Source organism: Carica papaya, chromosome 3 (genome assembly GCF_054855325.1).
Source record: "Carica papaya isolate Zhongbai chromosome 3, ASM5485532v1, whole genome shotgun sequence".
Taxonomy (NCBI): Eukaryota; Viridiplantae; Streptophyta; class Magnoliopsida; order Brassicales; family Caricaceae; genus Carica; species Carica papaya.
The window spans coordinates 20,080,950-20,101,678 of NC_142311.1; the positions used below are offsets into that span (position 1 = coordinate 20,080,950).

At 34.8% G+C, this 20,729-nt stretch overlaps 1 protein-coding gene across 5 annotated transcripts; it reads left to right on the top strand.

The window, feature by feature from the left end:
- The first annotated feature begins 18,104 nt into the window (after positions 1–18,104).
- Positions 18,105–20,428, top strand: LOC110812952 (uncharacterized). 5 transcript variants are annotated; one of them, XR_015817917.1, is made up of 4 exons: positions 18,105–18,640; positions 19,236–19,560; positions 19,729–19,819; positions 19,979–20,428. XR_015817917.1 is itself a non-coding variant. In XM_022039908.2 (2 exons), exons 1-2 carry the CDS (start codon positions 18,199–18,201, stop codon positions 19,313–19,315), a joined length of 522 nt encoding a protein of 173 aa, XP_021895600.1. In that variant the 5' UTR covers positions 18,105–18,198; the 3' UTR covers positions 19,316–19,677. The 5 variants fall into 5 exon arrangements, 1 of the variants encoding a protein (XP_021895600.1); XR_002539412.2 differs by having other exon boundaries at positions 19,762–19,819; XR_015817916.1 differs by having other exon boundaries at positions 19,729–20,428.
- Positions 20,429–20,729: the final 301 nt, after the last annotated feature.

Genomic DNA, 20,729 nt, shown 5'->3' on the forward strand with positions numbered 1-20,729 from the left:
GCCTTGTGTATGCACGTTGCTTGCTTAAATAGTTATGTTTGAATGGGTAACAAAGACTAAGGATAAATAGGAATGGGATTGAATTGATAATTGAGTAAGTTGACAGCCTCACTAGATATCCTGGGAGATGGTGGAAGGAACGGGTCCATAGGAAAACCTACTAGGAACGTTGTCTCATACCGGACGGGGTATAGAGATTTTAAATGTTTTGGCACTCATACCGGACAGGGTATGGGGACGACCCGCTTCACCCTCATACCAGACGGGGTATTTAGGTTTATTGTTTTGCTCCTATACTGGACGGGGTATGGGGACGGCCCGTAAATTAAGTTGTTAAGGTGAATGGTTCACGTGTAGCGGGGACCCCTATGGATCCCCATGGATACTGGTAGGCTGATAAAAGAGGAAATTTTTTGTCTAATGATTGAAATATAAAAGTATGACACGTGTTATATTACAGAGTACGTATGATTTCATGATATTTATAATGTTATTGTTTTTATTAGTTGTTTTCATGAATTTCACCGAGGTAAGTGGACAGTAAAGGGTATTATTATGGATAAATGAATTTGTTACAAATTATGCTCCATTGGTTGTTTTTGTTTCCTACTAACCTTTACTTCTGTGACAGTGAGATAATGTGATGTCTTTACTGGGCTAATGTAGCTCATTCCTTACTTAACCATTTCAAATCAGGAGGACTTGGTTCCCGAGACTGTTCCGCAAGAAGACGGCGAGTAGAAGCCTAAAGATTTTATAGTTTTCCTTATAGCATTCATTTCTAGTATTTCCTTTAGTTAGCTCATTCTTTCATATCTTTAATACGTTTTGGTTATTGTGTAAGGGATGTTAACCATAATCTATTTTATTTCGCTTCCGCACTTAGAATTTTTATATACATTTTCTTTTAATTTTCAAGGCCGTTAGACTTTCTTTAGAGCATCAAAACATATATATATACAATCTTATTTTTTTCATCAACTTTCATGTTATGCACACTGACTATGACAGTTTTCCCAAGATTGCTAATACATAGCTCTTCTTTATAGTCGTATATTTTCTCGAATTATGATCTAAAAGAACCATCAATCTCATTGAGGGTAATGAGATTCACTTTTTAACACTTGGTTATGGTTACATCCACCTTTAATGTGTAACGGCCCTGGAAATTTGAATGAAATATATGTATTAAAAATGTCAAATGCGAAAGCATAATAAAAATTTTGATTAGCATCCCTTACACAATAACTAAAACGTACTCAAAATATGAAATTACAAGCTAACTAAGAGAGATACTCGAAATAAAAACTATAAATATAACTATAGAGTCTTTAGGCGTCCCCTTCGCCGTCTTCCTGTGGAACGGGCTCGGGAACAACGTCTCCCTGATCTGAAATGGTTAAATAAGGAATGAGCTACACCAACCCAGTAAAGACATCACACTATCTCACCGTCACGAAAGTAAAGGTGGGTATAAAATAAAATGACCAATGGAGCATAATTTATAACAAATTCTTTTATCAATAATAAAATCCTTTACTGTCCACTTACCTCAGTGAGATCTATGAAAAACAACATCTGAAAATAATAACCTTACAATATCATGAAATCATATACACTTTATAACACAATATATATCACACTTTTACATTTCAATTATCAGGAAACAGATTTCCTCTTTTACCAGCCTACTAGTATCCATGGGGATATATAGGGGGTCCCCTCTACACGTGAACCATTAACATTCACAACCTGATTCCAGGGCCGTCCCCATACCCCGTCCGGTATGGGCGCCAAAACCATGAACCTCAATCCCCCCTCTGGTATGAGGGTGAAACGGGCCGTCCCCATACCCCGTTCGGTATGGGCGCCAAAACACATAAGGTCTCCATACCCCGTCCGGTATAAGAGACCATGTCCCGATAGGGTTCCCTACGGATCCGGTCCATCCACCATCTCCCAGGATATCTAGTCAGGCTGTTTACATTATCCATTTATCAATTCACATAACCTTTTTGCCCTCTTTCTTAGTTTCAATCATCCAAACACACACAACATGTAAACGAGTAATGGACACCAAACAAGACAACACAGTATCGGGTTAAGCATAATACCAACCATAATACAAGAAACCATGATTTATACATACGAAACCATAATATAATTACATCAAACATCATGCTGCATTTAATACTGGAAATTAAATCAAACAACAACAGACTAACCCAGTATCAGACTTGGGCTCCATTGGCAACCTTAATCAATTTTACATCTATAAGGTCACACAGCACAGTTTAATTATTTATTTAGCTTCAATACTGTGATAAGAAATAGGGTGAGGGGTCCTTACTTGTTTTGGGGTCTGAATACGGCTCTACAGTGCGCTTACAGGCTGTCCCTAATTTTTCTTGAATTTTTTTTCGGGAAACTGAAACGCACTACTGGTACCTGCACGTGTCCCAAAAATCCCAAATTATACTTAGGGCCCCTTTTGGCCAATATCGCAATTCCGACACGGCGGCTCTACCATACTCCGGCGACGGCGATTCGCCTCGGGTTGGTCGTTTTCGGTCGAATTCGGCCATGCTTGCATCGCTCCCTGCGATAAAACAACCCTAGGGCCCTCGGTGGGCCAAAAAATCACGAAAAACTGAAACTTACCGGCGGCGGTGCTCTCAGGTGCGGCGGCTCCTCCGGCGTGAGTCGTGTTTTGATGTTTGGTTCTGATCAACCTGTAGAGAAAAGAACGGTGATCACAGTGGTATAAAATTTACATCAAACGGAGGCCGGGAAGGGCCTCATCGGAGGCAAAGACCGAGGAGGGGCACGGCAGCGCCGCTGGATTTTGGCTGGGTTTTTCGACCGTTTGGCCAGTGGTTTGGCTCCAGTTTGGCCATAGGCGGACTCAGCATCGAAATACGAGCAGGGAAGAGAAAATTTACCTCAATCGGCAATCGAAAACTTCCCCAGTGCGGCGGCGGGTGGTGGCGGCCGGCTCCTCCGGCGTCTGGTTCTTCTTCTCCGGCGAGGCACTGGCGGCTAGGGTTTTCTGGTCAAGTGTGGATGGGGGTATTTATACCCTTTTCCTTTTAATCTCAGCCGTTCATCAAGGTTAAATCTGGACCGTTCGATCGCGATTTAATTGGGATTAAATCTGCGCTGTCCATCGCGATGAAATCTGGGCCGTCCGTGCCTGATTGAATCTAGGCCGTCCGTGCGCGTGAATCTGGCCCGTCCGTGCGCACGTTTGATCTGGGTCGTCCATGCGCGCGGAAATGGATCTAGGCCGTCCGATCGCGCGCACGCGGATTGCCCACGTGGCCCGTCCCCTGGTCAACGTTTCTTTGCCACACGGCGCGTCCTGGTTGGTCGGGACTGCTGACCGGACCGCTGACATGGCTGCTGACGGGGTGCTGACGTGGCACAACTTTTTTAAATTGTGTTTTGACCCCCGGTTTTAGATTTTCTTTTCAAAAACACCCCCAAAATCCAAATTTTCACCCATTTTTCCCAAAATCAATTTCAATTAAATCCAAATAATATTTTTACCCAATTTTATCACTATTATTATTTTTATTTTCATTAAACTAAATTAAATTAAATTAAATAAAAATTCAAACAAATAAATAAAAATAAAAATAAATAAAATAAAAATTTTTATTTTTATTTGGGTGTTACATAATTCCTCCCAAAAAAATCCTTGAGAACATACAATTTGATATTCAGTTCTTTCTATATCATTGACTTGTAAACACTTGCTATACTACTTACAAACAATAGTCATGAGTAGTTAAGCCTATAGACAACCCTTACTCTTATCTTATCATTTCTCTTTAACTTCAGTTGCACTCTTGTAGCTATGTAATTTATCACAACCTCCTAAAACGTCTTAGCATCTTTAAATGATATGCCAAATACAAATATCAAACAAACAACGCTTGAGTCGTACCTTGCACATGAGCTCATTTTCATTAGGATAGCACTTTCTCTGTCGTTAGTAGAGTACTCATCATTCTCCAAATAATTTCCTGGATTAGAGGTGTGATATAATCTTTCCCCCCACCTGATAATTCTACAATGTCATTATTTTTAAACTTTAACTTGCATTAATCATTGTTTCCATCATTTTCTGTGGTCCTCTCCATTATGCATCCAACATTTTCTATATTAAAAAAGTTATCACCAATCTCAACTACATCACATGGTATAAGCTTTGCCTTTGATTCAATACAGGATAAAACAACTAGCTCCTCGTCGTAGATAACATATGAGAAATGTCCTCCACGTACATCTCTAATATGATTTGTTGTCAAAGGCATTTGCTCTGGTCTCAAATGAGATTCAACCTTTAAGTTAAATATCCACAGTGTTATTATGTAATTGCTGATACACGTAACTGTTTCTAGGCATGTTCTATCATTGTATAATAGTCTTAAACCTCCATCTCCTATATTCCTACCATGTAATAGCCATTGTATCCTACTAATAGTTACATAAGTGAGGTTTGCTACAAATTATTTTAAATCAAACCATCTAGATTTATCAGGATTAATATTCTCAAATATCCTTCTCTCTCACCAACATACTTCAACTCTTAGTGAAAACAAAATTTACCTTTGTGATAGAATATTAAAGCGACCACTATGTTACTTATACATGTTGCATGAATAACAAGCATAAAATGTGTAATGATCCATCTTCTCTACTGAGAAGAGACACTACGACATGTATAGAACCTGACAATTTATGCAACAATAAGCTAAAATTTAACACATCAATAATACATCTCTTTTATGAAGTTACAAATCACAAGACTCACAAAAATTTTAATAACATTATTACAATAAATTTTAGAATACTTTACAAAAAAAAATTTAAAAAATTATAAAAGATTCTTCAGAGTCCTCCTTTAATCTTGAACTTTCTTATGATTTGAACTAATATGCACTTGGGAGGTGTGAATTGGGTTGAACTTCACGAGCTCAGTAAGAAAAGAGCAATGCCCATAACAGAGATATACAAACAACAAATTAAACAAATCTAATAAAATAAATGCAGATTTTAATAAAGAAAGTCCCTATTTGAAAGAAAACAATCATAACAATAATTCTTCTCATTTGTCATTCCACATATCCATTTCCTTTTCATTTGATACCAATCTCACATATCCATATTCCATATTCTATATATGAATTTCTCTTTCACATAATTAAACTTCACATTCATATTGATTGTAACACCCAATTTATTATTTTTATTTTTTCTTATTTATTTTAATATATATTAGAATTTTAGTTTAATTTATAAGGTTTTAATTTAATTTAATTTAATAAAAATAAAAATAATAATAATGATAAAATAGGGTAAAATTATTTTTGGAATTTAATTGAAATTGATTTTGGGAAAAATGGGTGAAAATTTAGATTCTGAGGGTGTTTTTGAAAAGAAAATAAGAAATCAGGGGTCAAAACACAATTTAAGAAAGTTGTGCCACGTCAGCAGCCCAGTCAGCGGCCCCGGCCAACCAGAACACGCCGCGTGGCAAGGAAGCTGACGCGGGAGACCATGCGGACGGAGCCACGTAAGAAATCTATGTGCACGCGATCGAACGGTCAAGATTGAATCACGCACGGACGGTCCAGATTGCATCGTGATGGACGGCCCAGATTTATTCCCATTTTAATCGCGATCGGACGGTCCAAATTAAATCGTGATGAACGGCTGAGATTAAAATGGAAAGGTTATAAATAACCTCACCCACACCTGACCCCTAGCCGCCAGTGCCCTCGCCAGAGAAGAAGAACCAGTCGCCGGAGGAGCCGGCCGCCACCACCCGCCACCGCATCAGAGGGTTTTTCGATCGCCAAACGAGGTAAATTTTCTCCCCTTAGCTCGTTTTTTGAAGCTAAATCCGCCTATGGCTAAATCGGAGCTAAACCACCGGCCAATCGGCTGAAAAATACCGCCGAAGACCAGCGGCGCCACCGCGGCTTCCTTCGATTTTTGCCTTCGATGAGGCCCTTTTCAGTTCCTGTTTGATGCAATTTTTACACCACTGTGATCACTGTCCTTTTCTCTACAGGTTGACTGGAGCAAAATATCAAACCGCGACTCGCGCTAGAAAAGCCGTCACACCCGAGAGCTCCGTCGTCGGTATGTCCCGATTTTTCGTGATTTTTTGGCCCACCGAGGGCCCTAGGGTTGTTTTATCGCAGGAACCAATGCAAGTTTGACCGAATTAGACCGAAAACGGCCAACTCGAGGCAGATCACCGCCGCGGGCGGCGGTGCCGTCGCCGGAGCATGGCGGAGCCACCGTACTGAAATTTTGATATTGGCTGAAAAGAGGCCCTGGGTCTGATTTGAGGTTTTTGAGACACGTGCAGGTACCGGTAGTGCGTTTCAGTTTTACAAAAAAAATTCAGAGAATTTAGGGACAGCCCGTAGGCACACTGTAGAGCCGATTTCAGACCCCGAAACAAGTAAGAATTTCTCACCTTATTTTCTATCACAGTATTAAAGCCTAATAAATGATAAAATGGTATTTTATGACTTTATAGATATGTATAATTGATTGAGGTTGCCAATGGAGCCTGAATCTAATATATTGTCGGTCAGTTGTTGTTTGATCTATTTTTCAGTATTAAATGCAGTATGGTATTTGATGTATTTATTTTATGATTTTGTATGCATGAATCATGGTTTCTTTTATTATGGTTTGAATTATGGTGAACCCAATGTTGTATTGTTTTGTTTGGTGTTCATTATTGGTTTACATGTTTGTGTATGATTGGATGATTGAGACCAAGAAAAATGGAAAAAAGGTTATGTGAATTGATAAATAGATAATATGGACAGCCTGACTAGATATCCTGAGAGATGGTGGACGGACCGGGTCTGTAGGGAACCTTACTGGGAACGTGGTCTCTCATATCGGACAGGGTATGGAAATCTTATGTGTTTTGGCACCCATACCGAACGAGGTATGGGGACGACCCATTTCACCCTCATACCGGACGGGGTATTGAGGTTTATGATTTTGGCGCCCATACCGGATGAGGTATGGGGACGGCCCTGGAATTAGGTTATTAATGTTAATGATTCACGTGTAGCGGGGACCCCCTATAGATTCCCATGGATACTAGTAAGCTGGTAAAAGAGGAAATTTGTTGTCTGATTATTAAAGTGCAAAGTATAACATGTGTTATGTTACAAAGCGTATATGATTTTATGATGGTTATAATGTTATTGTTTCCATATGATATTTTTATAAATCTTACCGAGGTAAGTGGACAGTAAAAGTTTTTATTATTGATAAATGAGTTTGTTAATAATTATGCTCAATTGGTCGTTTTTGTTTTTTACCAATCTTTACTTCTGCGGCAGTGAAATAGTATGATGTCTTTACTGGGCTAGTGTAGCCCATTCCTTACTTAACCATTTCAGATCAGGAAGACGTAGTTCCCGAGCCCGTTCCACAGGAAGAAGGCGAGTTAGACGCCTAAAGACTTTATAGTTCTATTTATAGTTTTTATTTCGAGTATTTCTTTTAATTAGCTTATTCTTTCATACGTTGAATACGTTTATGGTTATTGTGTAAGGGATGTTAATCAAAATTTTTATTTCGCTTCCGCATTTAAAATTTTTAATACATACATCTTCATTTAAATTTCCGGGGCCGTTACATTGATAACCTTGTTGTTTGCACTGAATGCCCTCTTTCGGAGTATTTTCTCTCTTAAATAGAAAAAGATTTTTTGAATACATGCCTCTAATTAAGTCGATTATGCTTAATTTAATAAGTCCCCTATTTAGTAAAACGTATGCATATAATAAAGCTAATTATTTACAAAAATAATATTCATAAATAAGGCAACATAATATTACAATTAAATACATATCCATTCTAGTGACATCCCCCCTTAAATTGATGTTGGTAGATCAAGAAGCATCAATTTGCCTACAAGAAAGGGATGTCGTTGATGAATCAAGGCTTTAGTAAATACGTTAGCAATTTATAAATTAGTGGAAATATGTGGAAGGGAGATGACTTGGTTATCTACAACATCACAAATTGAATAACAGTCCACTTCAATGTGCTTTGTATGTTCATGATATACTGGATTAGTTGTAATATGAATGACGCTAGTGTTGTCCGCATGGAGAGGCATAGGACCATTTTGAGGAAAACCAAGTTCAACCAATAATCCACAAAACCAAACAATTTCAGAATATGCAGCAGACATGACACGATACTCTAACTCAGTTAAAGATTTGGATACATGATCTTGTTTCTTACTTTTCCAGGATATCAAGTAAGAACCCAAGAACATACACTAGCTTGTTACTGAACGTCAAGTATCTAGATAATCAGTCCAATCAGTATTACTAAAGGCTTCCAGGTGAGGAAAAGAACCAGTAAAGAAAAATAAGCCACGAGTAAGTGTGTCTCGAAGATATCTAATAATATGACGTACAACAGCTAAATGAAGATGGCGAAAAGTGTGTATAAATTGACTAACCTGTTGCACAACAAATGAGATATCAGGGCATGTGATGGTGAGATAGTTTAAGCTACCAACCAATTGTTGAAGCACTGTAGGCTCGGGAATGAGGTTACCCTCTGTACTCCGATACTTCACATTAACTTCCATAGGAGTATCTATATAGGAGGAATCCTGGAGAACTACTAAAGCAATTAAATCTTAAGTATATTTATATTGATTCAAGAATATTCTCGAAGAATCAGTATGTATCTCCAACCCCAAAAAATAAGCTAACCGAGGTCCTTCATATGAAAGGATTCCTGAAGATGTTGTTAAAGTTGTGGAATTAAGATAGAATCGTTGTCAGTAATCATAATATCATCGACATAAACAAGTAGAAGAACAACACCAGTGGTAGTCTTGTAAAGAAATAAAGAGGAATCATACTGACTTTGGATAAATGAGGAACGAAACAAAGTAAATCGAAACTTTTCAAATCATGCACTAGGAGCTTGTTTTAATCCATAAAGAGACCACTTTAACTTACATACAAGAGAAGAATGAGAAGAAAACAAACCTAGTGGAGGGTGTATGTAAACATCTTCCTTGAGATCTCCACGCAAAAAGGCATTTTTAACATCCATATGATAGAGTGACCAATCTTGAAAGGTGGCAATAGAAAGTATTATATATATCGTAGTCATCTTAGCCACCGAAGCAAAGGTTTTCTCATAGTTTACCCCATATTCTTGTTTGTTACCAAAGATAACCAATTTTGCCTTATAGCAGTATAGGGTGCCATCAGAGCAAAGTTTAATGAAGTAGACCCTTTTTCAACCAATTGCTTGAACATTATAAGATAAAAAACCATGTCCCAAGTATGATTTTCCTGAAGAGCTTTAAGTTTCTCATCCATTGCCTTCCGCCAGTAATCATGTTTCACAACCTCTGAATAGCAATTGGGAATAGGAATAAAAGACAAAGTAGCATGAAGAGAAGTACGGGAGAAATCATATTGTTCATGAAAGTAGCTAGACTGATCATGATGACGAGAAACTCTCATAGAGTGCTCGAGACCTAGTGTAAGAGGTTCACAAACTGAAACAACTGTAGATGTCACGTCAAATTCAATAATAGTAAGTTGAACAGGCTCAGATGATGGGTCAATATCTAGAAGAGGCAAAGTTGAGCAATCATCAAAGAAAGAAAGAATACTGACTTTAGGCAGTGACCCAGTATGTGTAGGAAAGAAATATTGATGCTAAAGAAACAAAATGACGATATATATAAATTTTATCAGAGGAATGATCATAACATATATAACCTTTATGTGAAACACTATAACCCATGAATGCACATTTAACTGATTGTGCAGAAAGGTTATGAGGTTCATGTGAAAGTAAATGAACAAAATAAACACATCTAAAAATATGTAAATCAAGTAGCTAGGATACTGATTAAAAAGATGATAATATGGGGAATCAAATTTAGGACTTATGAAGGCAATCGATTAATTAAATGAACTGCAGTTGATGAAACTTCAACCCAAAACTTAGAAGGAATGAAAGACTCAATTAATAAGGTACGAACCATCTCTAAAAGATGACGATTTTTTTGCTCTGCCACTTTATTTTACTAGGGAGTATAAGCATAAGAACGTTGAGAAATAATACATTTCTCCTGCAATAAGGCATGAAATTCATTGGACATGTTTTCAGCCACTTGAATATGATCTCAGGACTTTAATACTTGTAGAAAATTATGTTTCAATGTAGGTTACAAAGGATTTGAAGACAAAAAAGACCTCAGGTTTGGAGTGCAAGAAATAGACCCGAGTATATCTACTATAATTATTAATGAATGTCACAAATACATGTATTGAGCATGCAAAATAACATGTATAATGCTCCATGCATCACTATGAATAATATTAAAGCATTATTTTGTAAGATTACCATGAAATGAAAAAAGAAGGGTTTTACTCTTACCTAATTTACATTTAGAGCATTCAATATAAAAATGAGGAGAAACATGATCTTTATTTCCCAACAAACCAATGTTTAGCAAATGAGACAAAATAATAGAGTTTAGATTACCTAAATGTTTGTCTTTATTATTAACTGTCAAACAAGCTAAAGAAAAATAACTAGGAATGAAAAAATTTAAAGAAAATAATCTCTCAACTTTAGGCCCCTTGCAAGTATCTTCCCAGACACTTGATCATGCACAAGACAACCATCATAAGAAAAATGAACTTCACAATTGTTATCAACTAATTGACCAACCAAAATAAGATTATAGCAAAGCTGGGAAGATATAAAAACATCACGACAAGAGGAACTAAGATTCTTAATAGCATGAATGGGCAAACAACTTCTATTGGCAATCTGTATATATGTGATACCATTATATGAGCGAACATTGTAAAAAGCATCGGAAGATCTAATCATATTATTAAAAGCACCTGAGTCAACTAACCAAGTTGTAGATGGAGAAGTTTGCTTATTTTGGAGCCCTAAGGCAGAAAAGACTGAAGTAATCATTTGTCGCAGCATTTCAGGTATGAGTGTACTCTGTGCTGGTATAGAGGATGAAGTTTCTGAGGCTGTATAAGCAGTAGCAGTAGTTTTTTTTTTATTTTATTTTGGGGTCGAGTAGGACAATATTTGATAATATGACCTAATTGCTTGGAATAGTTGCAAAAATTCTTAGAGCAATATGGTCATACTCCTTGCAGTTGTAACATTGAACTTTGCTCATATCCTTATCATGTCCTATCCTTTGAGTTGCATATGCTACTAGATTAAGAGGAACTGATTATATTGCAGCCTATGTGAGAAGATATTGCTCTTCCAGAAGCAGTTCACCAAAATAATCATCCGAAGAAGGAGAAGGAACTCAATTCATCAAATTGGAGCAAATGATCTCAAATTCAGGTCGCAGCTTCATTAAAAATTGATCTCTCTTACTTTGTTTATGAACCTCCTGAACAACTGACAGAGATGCAGCTAGTGTTATTGAATAAATCATGTTGGAAACTCTCCCCATAAATTCTAAAAACATGAAAAGTACTCCTGAATAGACAGATTTCCTTAATTACAACTAGCAATCTCATACTCCAATTGGTAATGACGTGCAGTGTTGTTTTGAGTATATACTTTCTTCAAATATTCTCACATCGTTTTGACAGTTTTATGGGGTCTTAAATTAAGCACAATAATAAGATCAATAGAACTTAAGATCCATGTCATTATATGTGCATCTTTTACAATCCATTGAGTTAGTTCTTTAACATTGTAGGTATTGGAGGACTACCATTAATATGACCCCACAAATCCTTATAGGTAACAAATAGCTGAAATTGAATTTCCTAGGTAGAAAATTCTACTAGTAAATCACACTCCAAAGGTGTCTAAAGAATTGACAGTAGACATATTGCACAAGACAAGTGATCCAAGAAGATTACTACAAAGAGAAGAGCCATTATAACAAAAAATACCAACATAGAGAATCACCACAGAAAAACACTGCTAAAAAGAACCTAAAGAGAAAGATTAGTCTTCTGATATAAGACCAGACCCAACTACCATAGAAAATAAAAAAAAAACTAAATTCCAAACAAGATGAACATAATTTGAATTTTAGGCTTTGATATAATGACAACTATATTGTTTGTACTAAATGCCACTCTTTGGGAGTATTTTTGTTTTTAAATAGAAAAGGATTTTTTGAATTAAGCTGATTATGTTTAATTTAGTAAGTTCCCTATTTAGCAAAACCTATGCCTATAATTAAATTAATTATTTACAAGAATAATATTAACAAATAAGGTAATATAATATTACAATTAAATACATATCCATTCTAGTGACACATACATCATTTTCCCAAACATTAAAACATCATTTTTTCCATTATACATTTCCATACTTATTGACAAACATTTCATACTCATTAATAAGCATTTCTATACTCATTAACAAATTATTGTTAGAATAGACTCACATTCAGATGCCATACATATCAATCAGACTTAATTCTTTGTCTTTTGTCATTCCATTTTAGAATTAGAGTTTTATTTACTTTTCAAATTTTATAGCATGATGTCGTTTTTACTGGTATCATTGAAGGTGTATAAGAATTCCCTTTACATGTGGATACTTAAACATTACCATATCCATTAATAATGATTGGTCATCCTCATATCCCATCCGGTATGAGCGTCCCAATAATCGGTCATTCCCATACCCCGTCTGGTATGAGTGCCCCAATCATCGATCATCCCCATTTCTCATCTGGTATCATTGAGAGAAGGTCCCCCTCCCTCTCTGATACCTACTAAATGGATTTCCTCATCTTTTAAAAGACTCTTTCAACTTTACTCTTAATTTCTTATTCATTACTCTAACACACATACATACAGAATCTAGATGCTTACCTTTTCAAACTCATAACTTGCATATACCATAGACTCATAATTATATACACGATGTAAACACGTATACCTTCAAATACCAATCAACATACATATATAATCTATTAAATAAACAACAAATGACATACCTTAATATTGTATACATATACCTATACATATCTCTACTAGTACAATTATAGTCAGACATAAGCCTACAATAATTATGCATATATATACTTTCACATAACATATATATTATGTATCTTTTATTTGCCATTACTCAAGCCTAAATTACTATATGTATATAAATTATAATTTTATAAACCCTGGAATTCATCTGTCTATATATATGGAATCTTACACATTATACAAACAAACTATATATAACCTCATCTTTACCTACAAATTCACCCACAACATATCTGCATCCATATTATTATACATATACCTTATACAATACAGGGGCCCATACATACTCATACACACACATATATATGAAACTTTGTAAAAACACATTTTAGAATAAAACTTGAAATCATCCATCAAACCTTTAAATTAATTATTTTAAAATCAATAAATAATTTTTTGAAAGTATGAAATCTCGGTACAAAGCTAATTCAATTCTTATCTCAATTCATGCTTAAAGCACCCAATATGATAGCCAAATTTTCATAAAATCGTCCCTAAATTTCTCTAATTTTTGGGCTTTAAATCTTAAAAATTAGGTGAGTCACGGGTGCTCACTTATAGGTATGGGTTTGCACACTTACTGTAATTTCCATTTTTCTCCCTTGTTTGAGCACTATTTTGGGTAACTCTTTCGCCTAAATTCTTTATAAAGGAAAGCTCTTTATGTAGGAAAAACCTTCACTAAAAACCATTAAGAAATTAGGTCGATTCACCTCAAAATCCATGAACTTATTGCTAGATGCATTCTCTTGTGACCTGTGAAAATAAGTCACGAGTTTTGGTACTTTTCTCCCTTGTTAGAGCACCATTTTGAGTGATTTTTTCTCCTCAAATCTTCTCCATTATTTCCTCGAGATTTTCTATCTTTTCTCATTAATTTTTGTGTCATATATGATGTAGAACTCGAGATCAATAGTGAAATCTAAAATTCTGCATATACATCAGTAATCAAAAACTCAAAACCCTAAGTAAAGCCTTCATACTTGACCTGCACTCAACAGGAAAGTAAAAACTAAGATAATAAGGATAAATGAATTAATTATAATACCACAAGGAAAATCTTTATAAGTTAAAATTAATTCAAGAAAAAAATTGATAAAAACGTCACAAGTTACCTTAATAAGTAAACACTAATTCCCCACTCAATAAGAAGGTTGAAGAAAACCTCACTAATTGAAACTAAAATTTTGTAATTTTATTATTCTCAAACTTTAATTAATACAACTGTGAATTGATGACTTATTTATAGTGTAAGTTATGTGAATAATAAGGAAAATAGTCTCTTAAATTAATTGCAATATTACATAAGAAAATAAATGTAGTATAGAATAGAAAACTTACAAAAATTAAAAGGATTGCTTTCTAAAATATGATTGATATGATCTCCCTATGAGAAAATCTTTTTAAATGGAGAATATCTTAATTAATTGTGAAGATATCTTCCTTTAAAGGTCGGAGATCTAGTTTGCTCTTTTCTTCAAAATTGATTGATTTATGAAGATCTCTTAATTTAATAAAGATCTCTTAATTTAATGAAGATCTTTGAATTCCTTAGGAAAGTAAATCCTTCCATGATCTTGTGATAAATGTTTAAAATCCTCCCATGATCTCTCTTGATTTTTTTCATATGTGAATATACCCTTTTAAAAAGATATGATCTTGGTTTAAAAACTTGGAAAGACATGATTTTGATTCTCCCTTGATGAATTTTCAAAAAAAAATTATCTTGGTTTTCTTTTTGCATTTTTGATAAAGATATGGAGGGGAAAAAAATTTCCTTCTTGAGAGAAAAATATCCCTTAAGTGGGAAAAAGTCTCTCATGAGTGGGGAAAGATTTCTCATGGGCTTTTAACTTCGTTAAGGGTCGTTTCCTTTCTTGACTTGGTTGGTTACTTAAATAGTTCAAGTGATTCGTGCTCACATCAATATAGCTTGAGCTATCTCTATTTTTCTCTCAAAGGGTTACTGGACATGTTCTTTCACGACCACCATTCCCTTCCTTCTCTATTTTCTCTCTTTCCCTCGCGGCAGCCTACTCCTTCCTCTTTCTTGTGACCACCACTCTCTTCTCTCTCTCTTTCTTGGTTGTCTCTCTTACAGCTAGGGTTCCCTCCTCTTCTCAAAGAGCTGAGAGGAGGAAGCTTTTATATAGACTTTTAAGAGTCATTGGATCTTAAGGGCAAATTTGGGTTGTTTATCCTACCCATTCATATGGGTTGTCCATTTTTGCTTCTTCATTTGAGTCGTTCATTCCCAAATACTTTTAGAATTTAAGTTTCGTCCCACTTTTGAATATTTTATTCAATTTAGTTTTTTTTTCAAATTTAATTTATGTTTTGGATTCCTTTTTACATTTTTACATTTTAAGGTTCTTAATTAATTTTTTAAAGAAACCAAACGCAAACATTAAATCCCTAAAGCATGAATTCACTTCAAATTTAATTTACGCAAACCGAAGTGTTACAAAATGAGTTGTTTTAAAATAAAAATTTAGAAATTAAAAATTTCATCAACTTCTTAGAATTAGTTATATTAATATAAACATCAAGTAATAAAGTGATTAATTATTATTTAAATAACAAAAACAAAAAAAATTCAACCATAAAAAAAAATTTAATCATTGAAAATTTCTCCTTGGATATAGAAATTATCTCTTAGAGAAATTTTCTCACAAATCATTTTTCCACATGAATTATTTTTCTTTGAGTAGAGAAATTCCCAAAAAGAGATTTTCTCTATTGAGAGAAATTCTCATGGAGAGAAGTTCTCTCATAAATCATTTCCATTCCCCTTGAACTATTTTTCCCTGGATATAAAATTCTCTCCAACCAACTAATTTTCTATGAAAGAAATTCTTACAAAAAATTTTCCTCATCATAAATCATTTTTCTTGATAAAGAAATTCTGGAAAGAAAAAATTATTTTCAATAGATAAATTCCCTAAGAGATAAATTCTCGTAGATAGAGAATCTCTTGTAGAGAAATTGCCTCAAAGAGAAATTCTCTCAAAGACAAAATTCTCTCACAAATCATTTCTCCCCAAATCAATTCTCAAAGAAAATCACCACTTTCTGTTTTTCATTTCTAAATACACAAAAAAAAAAAAATATCCAATTTTTCTCAAATTACTATATTATGTTTTTTATTTTTTATTATAAAAAATTATCCATTTTTTCTCAAATTAATATTTTATACTTGTCGTTTCCAACAAAAAAAAATTCTTTATTCACCAAAAATTTATCCATTTTTTCTCAAATTATTTTTTTTGTCTTTTCAAGCAAACAAAAATTATATTTCTTCACTAAAAGATTATCCATTTTTTCTCAAATTAATATTATATTTTTCATTTCAAACGAAAGAAATTTCTTGTTATTCAACAAAATTTTTTTGGTTTTTCCTCAAATTAAGATTTTTGTTTTTAGTTTTTTGTTTCAAAGAAAAAATAATTTATATTTATTCCTCCAAAAATTATCCACTTTTCTTGTATTAATTATTCTGCATCCATGACAATGAAAAAAAAGACATAAATAATGATAGGCTAATTAGAAAGAAAACATATCTTACTTGTATCAAGGAAATAAAGCAATATTCATTCTAGAAAATTATAGAGGAAGAAGACAAATTAAATGAAAGCATAAGAAAAATAAAACAGGATGTATCTGCTTAGGAAACAATTGACTTTCATTTACAGATTAAAAAATTGGCAACTGTTTCGTATTTCTTTCTCTTTCCAAATGGTTTTGGGTTGGATAACTACTTTACTAAGTAGAGTTCTCTTGAAGAGGTTACATAGAGGTAAGTGTTAGCCTGAATGCAACAACGTGGGGGGAAGAAGCAGCTTAACAAAGAATAAAGTCTCATATTTTCTTGTATAATTGACAATAATGGACAAAAAACGGAGAGGACAAAACAAAAGTTCAAAAGGCAATGGGGCTAAGTGCCGGGATGGGGAATGGAAGCACCACAACGATGACAAAAGTCGCACATTTTCGTGCTAGATTAACCAAAAAAGACCAAAAGCTTATAGGAGAGAAGGGAGAAGCAAAAATTTGCGACCATGTGGCGTGGTGAGCTCATTAAAAAAGGTTGACGACATACAAGTAAGTGAAAGAAGGTAGTTTGAAGATGAGAGAAGGCAGCTCGAACAAAGAAAGAAGTCTAGTGAGAGGAAGTGAAGGGAGATGAGGATTTTAAGACTTATATTGACATTTTTTTTTATTTTTTTATTATATAAATCAGTTTTAACACATTATATGATATCAATAATATTAATTTTTTGTATTATATCAAATGTCACATGATATCTAAAGTAAAACTCATTTGCATAATAACAAATAAGAAAATTATATATATTATCATATTTAACATAAGAAAACAATCTTAAAATCATTAATAATAGATTAAAAGAAATGATTAAATTAAAAATTTTTAATATAATTTAATCGAAAATTAAGACACAAACTAATTTGAATAAAAATTAATAGTATAAAGAAGAAATCAATGTTTTTTTCCTTTTATGAAGTAGCATATCATGGTTTTATAATAATTAAAAATTAAAAAACAAAAACTTGTTTGGCAAACCAACCCAACCAAACCAAAGACGCAATAAGCTGGATCTAAAAGAGTTTAGCTGCTAGGTCGCGTCCAAACAGTCGTCCAAAACATGGCTTTCTCATTTACACGATCGTCTTTCCGATGACATTCACATTTCCACGTGCAGACAAAACAAAACAATATCAAAACTACTGCACGTGGTGGACCCCACTCTTTTGTTCTCTTCTCTGCCACGTGTCCTCTTCTGTTTTTCAGATGAAACGTGTCCTCTTCTGTTTCTTGTCATGCTCGGCCCCACTAGCTCCCCTCTTCAGGTTACAGCTGTCCCCCCTCCAGCTCATCACCCACATATACATACAATTACATATATATACACATCCCACATAACATCCATACATGAAAACACATCATACATACATACATACTTCCTAATTTTTTAATTAAAAAAACAAAAATATTTGTCTCTCCCTCTCGTCTGGCCACAGCTTTATAACCAGAGACTCTTCTGTGCTCTCTCCAATAACTGACAAACAGATCAGATAGAGTTACAGAAGGATGGGAGGGTTGTCTTGTGAGTCAGATTCATGGGTTTGCTCTTCCGAAACTCAAACCTCGGAGTACTCCAATGAATTTCATGAAGAAATTGAGCAAGAATGGGAAAGAATTAACAATGGCGAGAAGCTGTTGAGTAAGAAAAAGAAGAAGAAGAAGAAGCAGGTTTTGTTAGAAGCGTATGTGGAGAATGTTGATGAGGATGATTTGAAGAGGACGAAGAGCTTGACCGATGATGATCTTGATGAGCTGAAAGGATGTTTGGATCTAGGTTTTGGCTTCAGCTATGACGAGATACCTGAGCTCTGCAACACCTTGCCTGCGCTTGAGCTCTGTTACTCAATGTCCCAGAAGTTCCTCGATGATCATCAGAAGACCCCGGAAAATTCTCCGCTCGCTGATTCCGTCTCCAGTCCTATTGCCAATTGGAAGATCTCTAGCCCTGGTAAGTGAATTCTATGAGGAATTTTGGTCTTTGATCTGATTCTTTTTTTTTTCCGTGATGAATTGGAGTATGAACTTTTGTTCTATTCAGATTGTGATTTAGTTTGCCGAACCATTTCTAGATGAAATACTTTGTCTGGATGCTACCAAATTGTAGTTTCATTTGTATCTATTGGTATGCTTCAAAAGCTCTGTTGATTGACAGGCAACTGTTGTTTTTATAGTTGTTAAGATTTATTGAGAAAATAATGGGTTATGATGAGAAGATTGTAAATTTTATGGATCTGTTGGACATCAAGTTAACCTGCTTTGGGAAAAGCACGATCCTGCCTAATCAGTAAGAAGCACATTTCTTCTTTACAGGGTTTGTTTGGTCTAATGTGGTTATTTGGCTTGGCAAGAGATTTGATATTGGTGTGTTATATTAGTTTATGTAACACTTCTACAAGTATCATTCTAGTTTTCTCGCATTATTAAGAAAAGCTCCAGTGTGAGAAAGAATGAGAGATTATAACGAGTTTGCTTTTCATGTTCATTTATTCAATTTCGATCAAGCTTTTGAGTTTAAGTGGTCTTTTCCGCTTGCCCTTTTCCAGGTGACCATCCAGAAGATGTTAAAGCAAGACTCAAATTTTGGGCACAGGCTGTGGCATGCACCGTGAAATTATGCAGCTAAATCATAGTTTGATTAAATTAACTCACCCACAAAGAAAATGATTGGGCATTTTTAATCATCTCAAATCAATGGCCTTGACCTTCATTAAGAGCCTGAACTCTGCAATCCGTTAGTGAGGACATCCTCTTGCTGGAGTGATATTCTTGCTGTTATCTAGCAGCATATGGACCTGCTGAAGCCTGTCCATGGCAGGTTGATTTTAAAGGTGTAGAAGAAGAAGAGAAAGGAGGAGAAGGATGTTTCAGGTTGGTTTTGAGATTAACTGATTACCCATATGAGTCTGACTTAATTCTGTGGAGGCTAGAATATATTTTATGTACTGAATATATTATGCAGTGAATAAAGTTAAAATTTCTTGATTATCTTCTGCAAATTACATTTTTACTCGGTTGTTGATGTGGTTGATGTGTTAGCTATACGGACGTTGATGTTGGTTTTTAATGCAGTGGTGAGAGCCTTCATTAGAGCTTCACCAACTAGTTCCAGACCTCTGCATTTGCTGAGGTAACTAATCTAACCAGCGTTGCTTAACAATCCTTTGGGATAACACTTAATCTACGCGACTGATATTACTATTCCAGTTTCCTGAATGAGAGCTGCAGCTTCTTGAATCGAACAATGTTTAACTTAATTAATTGGCGACTAACTTGTTCTGTTTATTAGACTCCATTCAATGGACAAGTGTCTCACTTTGCTGCTATGGAGACGGGAAAGGAAGAAGTGTCCAGATGCATGTCTCGTTTGCTAAACCTACTCGGAAATTTGTTTTCTCTAACTTTTATGCGTTGCTAGTGAAAGCACGGCTGGCTGATCTTGTGTGAAGAGAAATTATTTTGTACGACGGGTATACTTAGATGTAGTATTTTCAATGTTTAGTATAATATTTTGCATTATCATAAAACAAAGAATGAAAGAAAGGACTGGTTGTTTGATAATGTGGGAACTCAGATTTTGAGAACTCCTTGTAGCTAGGGAAATCCATATTCAGAATCCGGGTCAAAGAATATATAAGACCAAGTATGTGAGTCATTTGGAATGTTCAAAACTTTTGGGACAAGGAAACCTCGAGTGATTATCAATATTTAGCTAGGCTGCCAAACAGGACTTATTTGATTTGCTATGATTGTTTTTCTCTTTTTCCAGTTGCTGCAATCTAATAGAGGTACGTAAGAATTCCAACCATAAGGATTAAAAAAGGTAAAGTATGATATCTTGCTAAGTTTCCCTTGTATTTTCTCACTTCCCAAACAGATGCAATTTGCTTAAGTCAATTTGTAATGGTAACTTGGCCGTCCACTTTCCTTGACAAAGAAGTTTCTTTGGAGAGGATATGATCATGAATGCATATGTGGTGTGGAGTTGTTTGAAAATTTAAACAATTTGTAGGAAACACATATGTCAGTCTGTGCTGACA

Bases quoted from the DNA above. Each gene is read 5' to 3' on its own strand.
- LOC110812952 (XM_022039908.2), top strand. From the start codon at position 18,199: ATGGGAGGGTTGTCTTGTGAGTCAGATTCATGGGTTTGCTCTTCCGAA. The intron at 18,641-19,235 runs GTAAGTGAATTC...GCCCTTTTCCAG, and splicing joins TTGGAAGATCTCTAGCCCTG to GTGACCATCCAGAAGATGTT.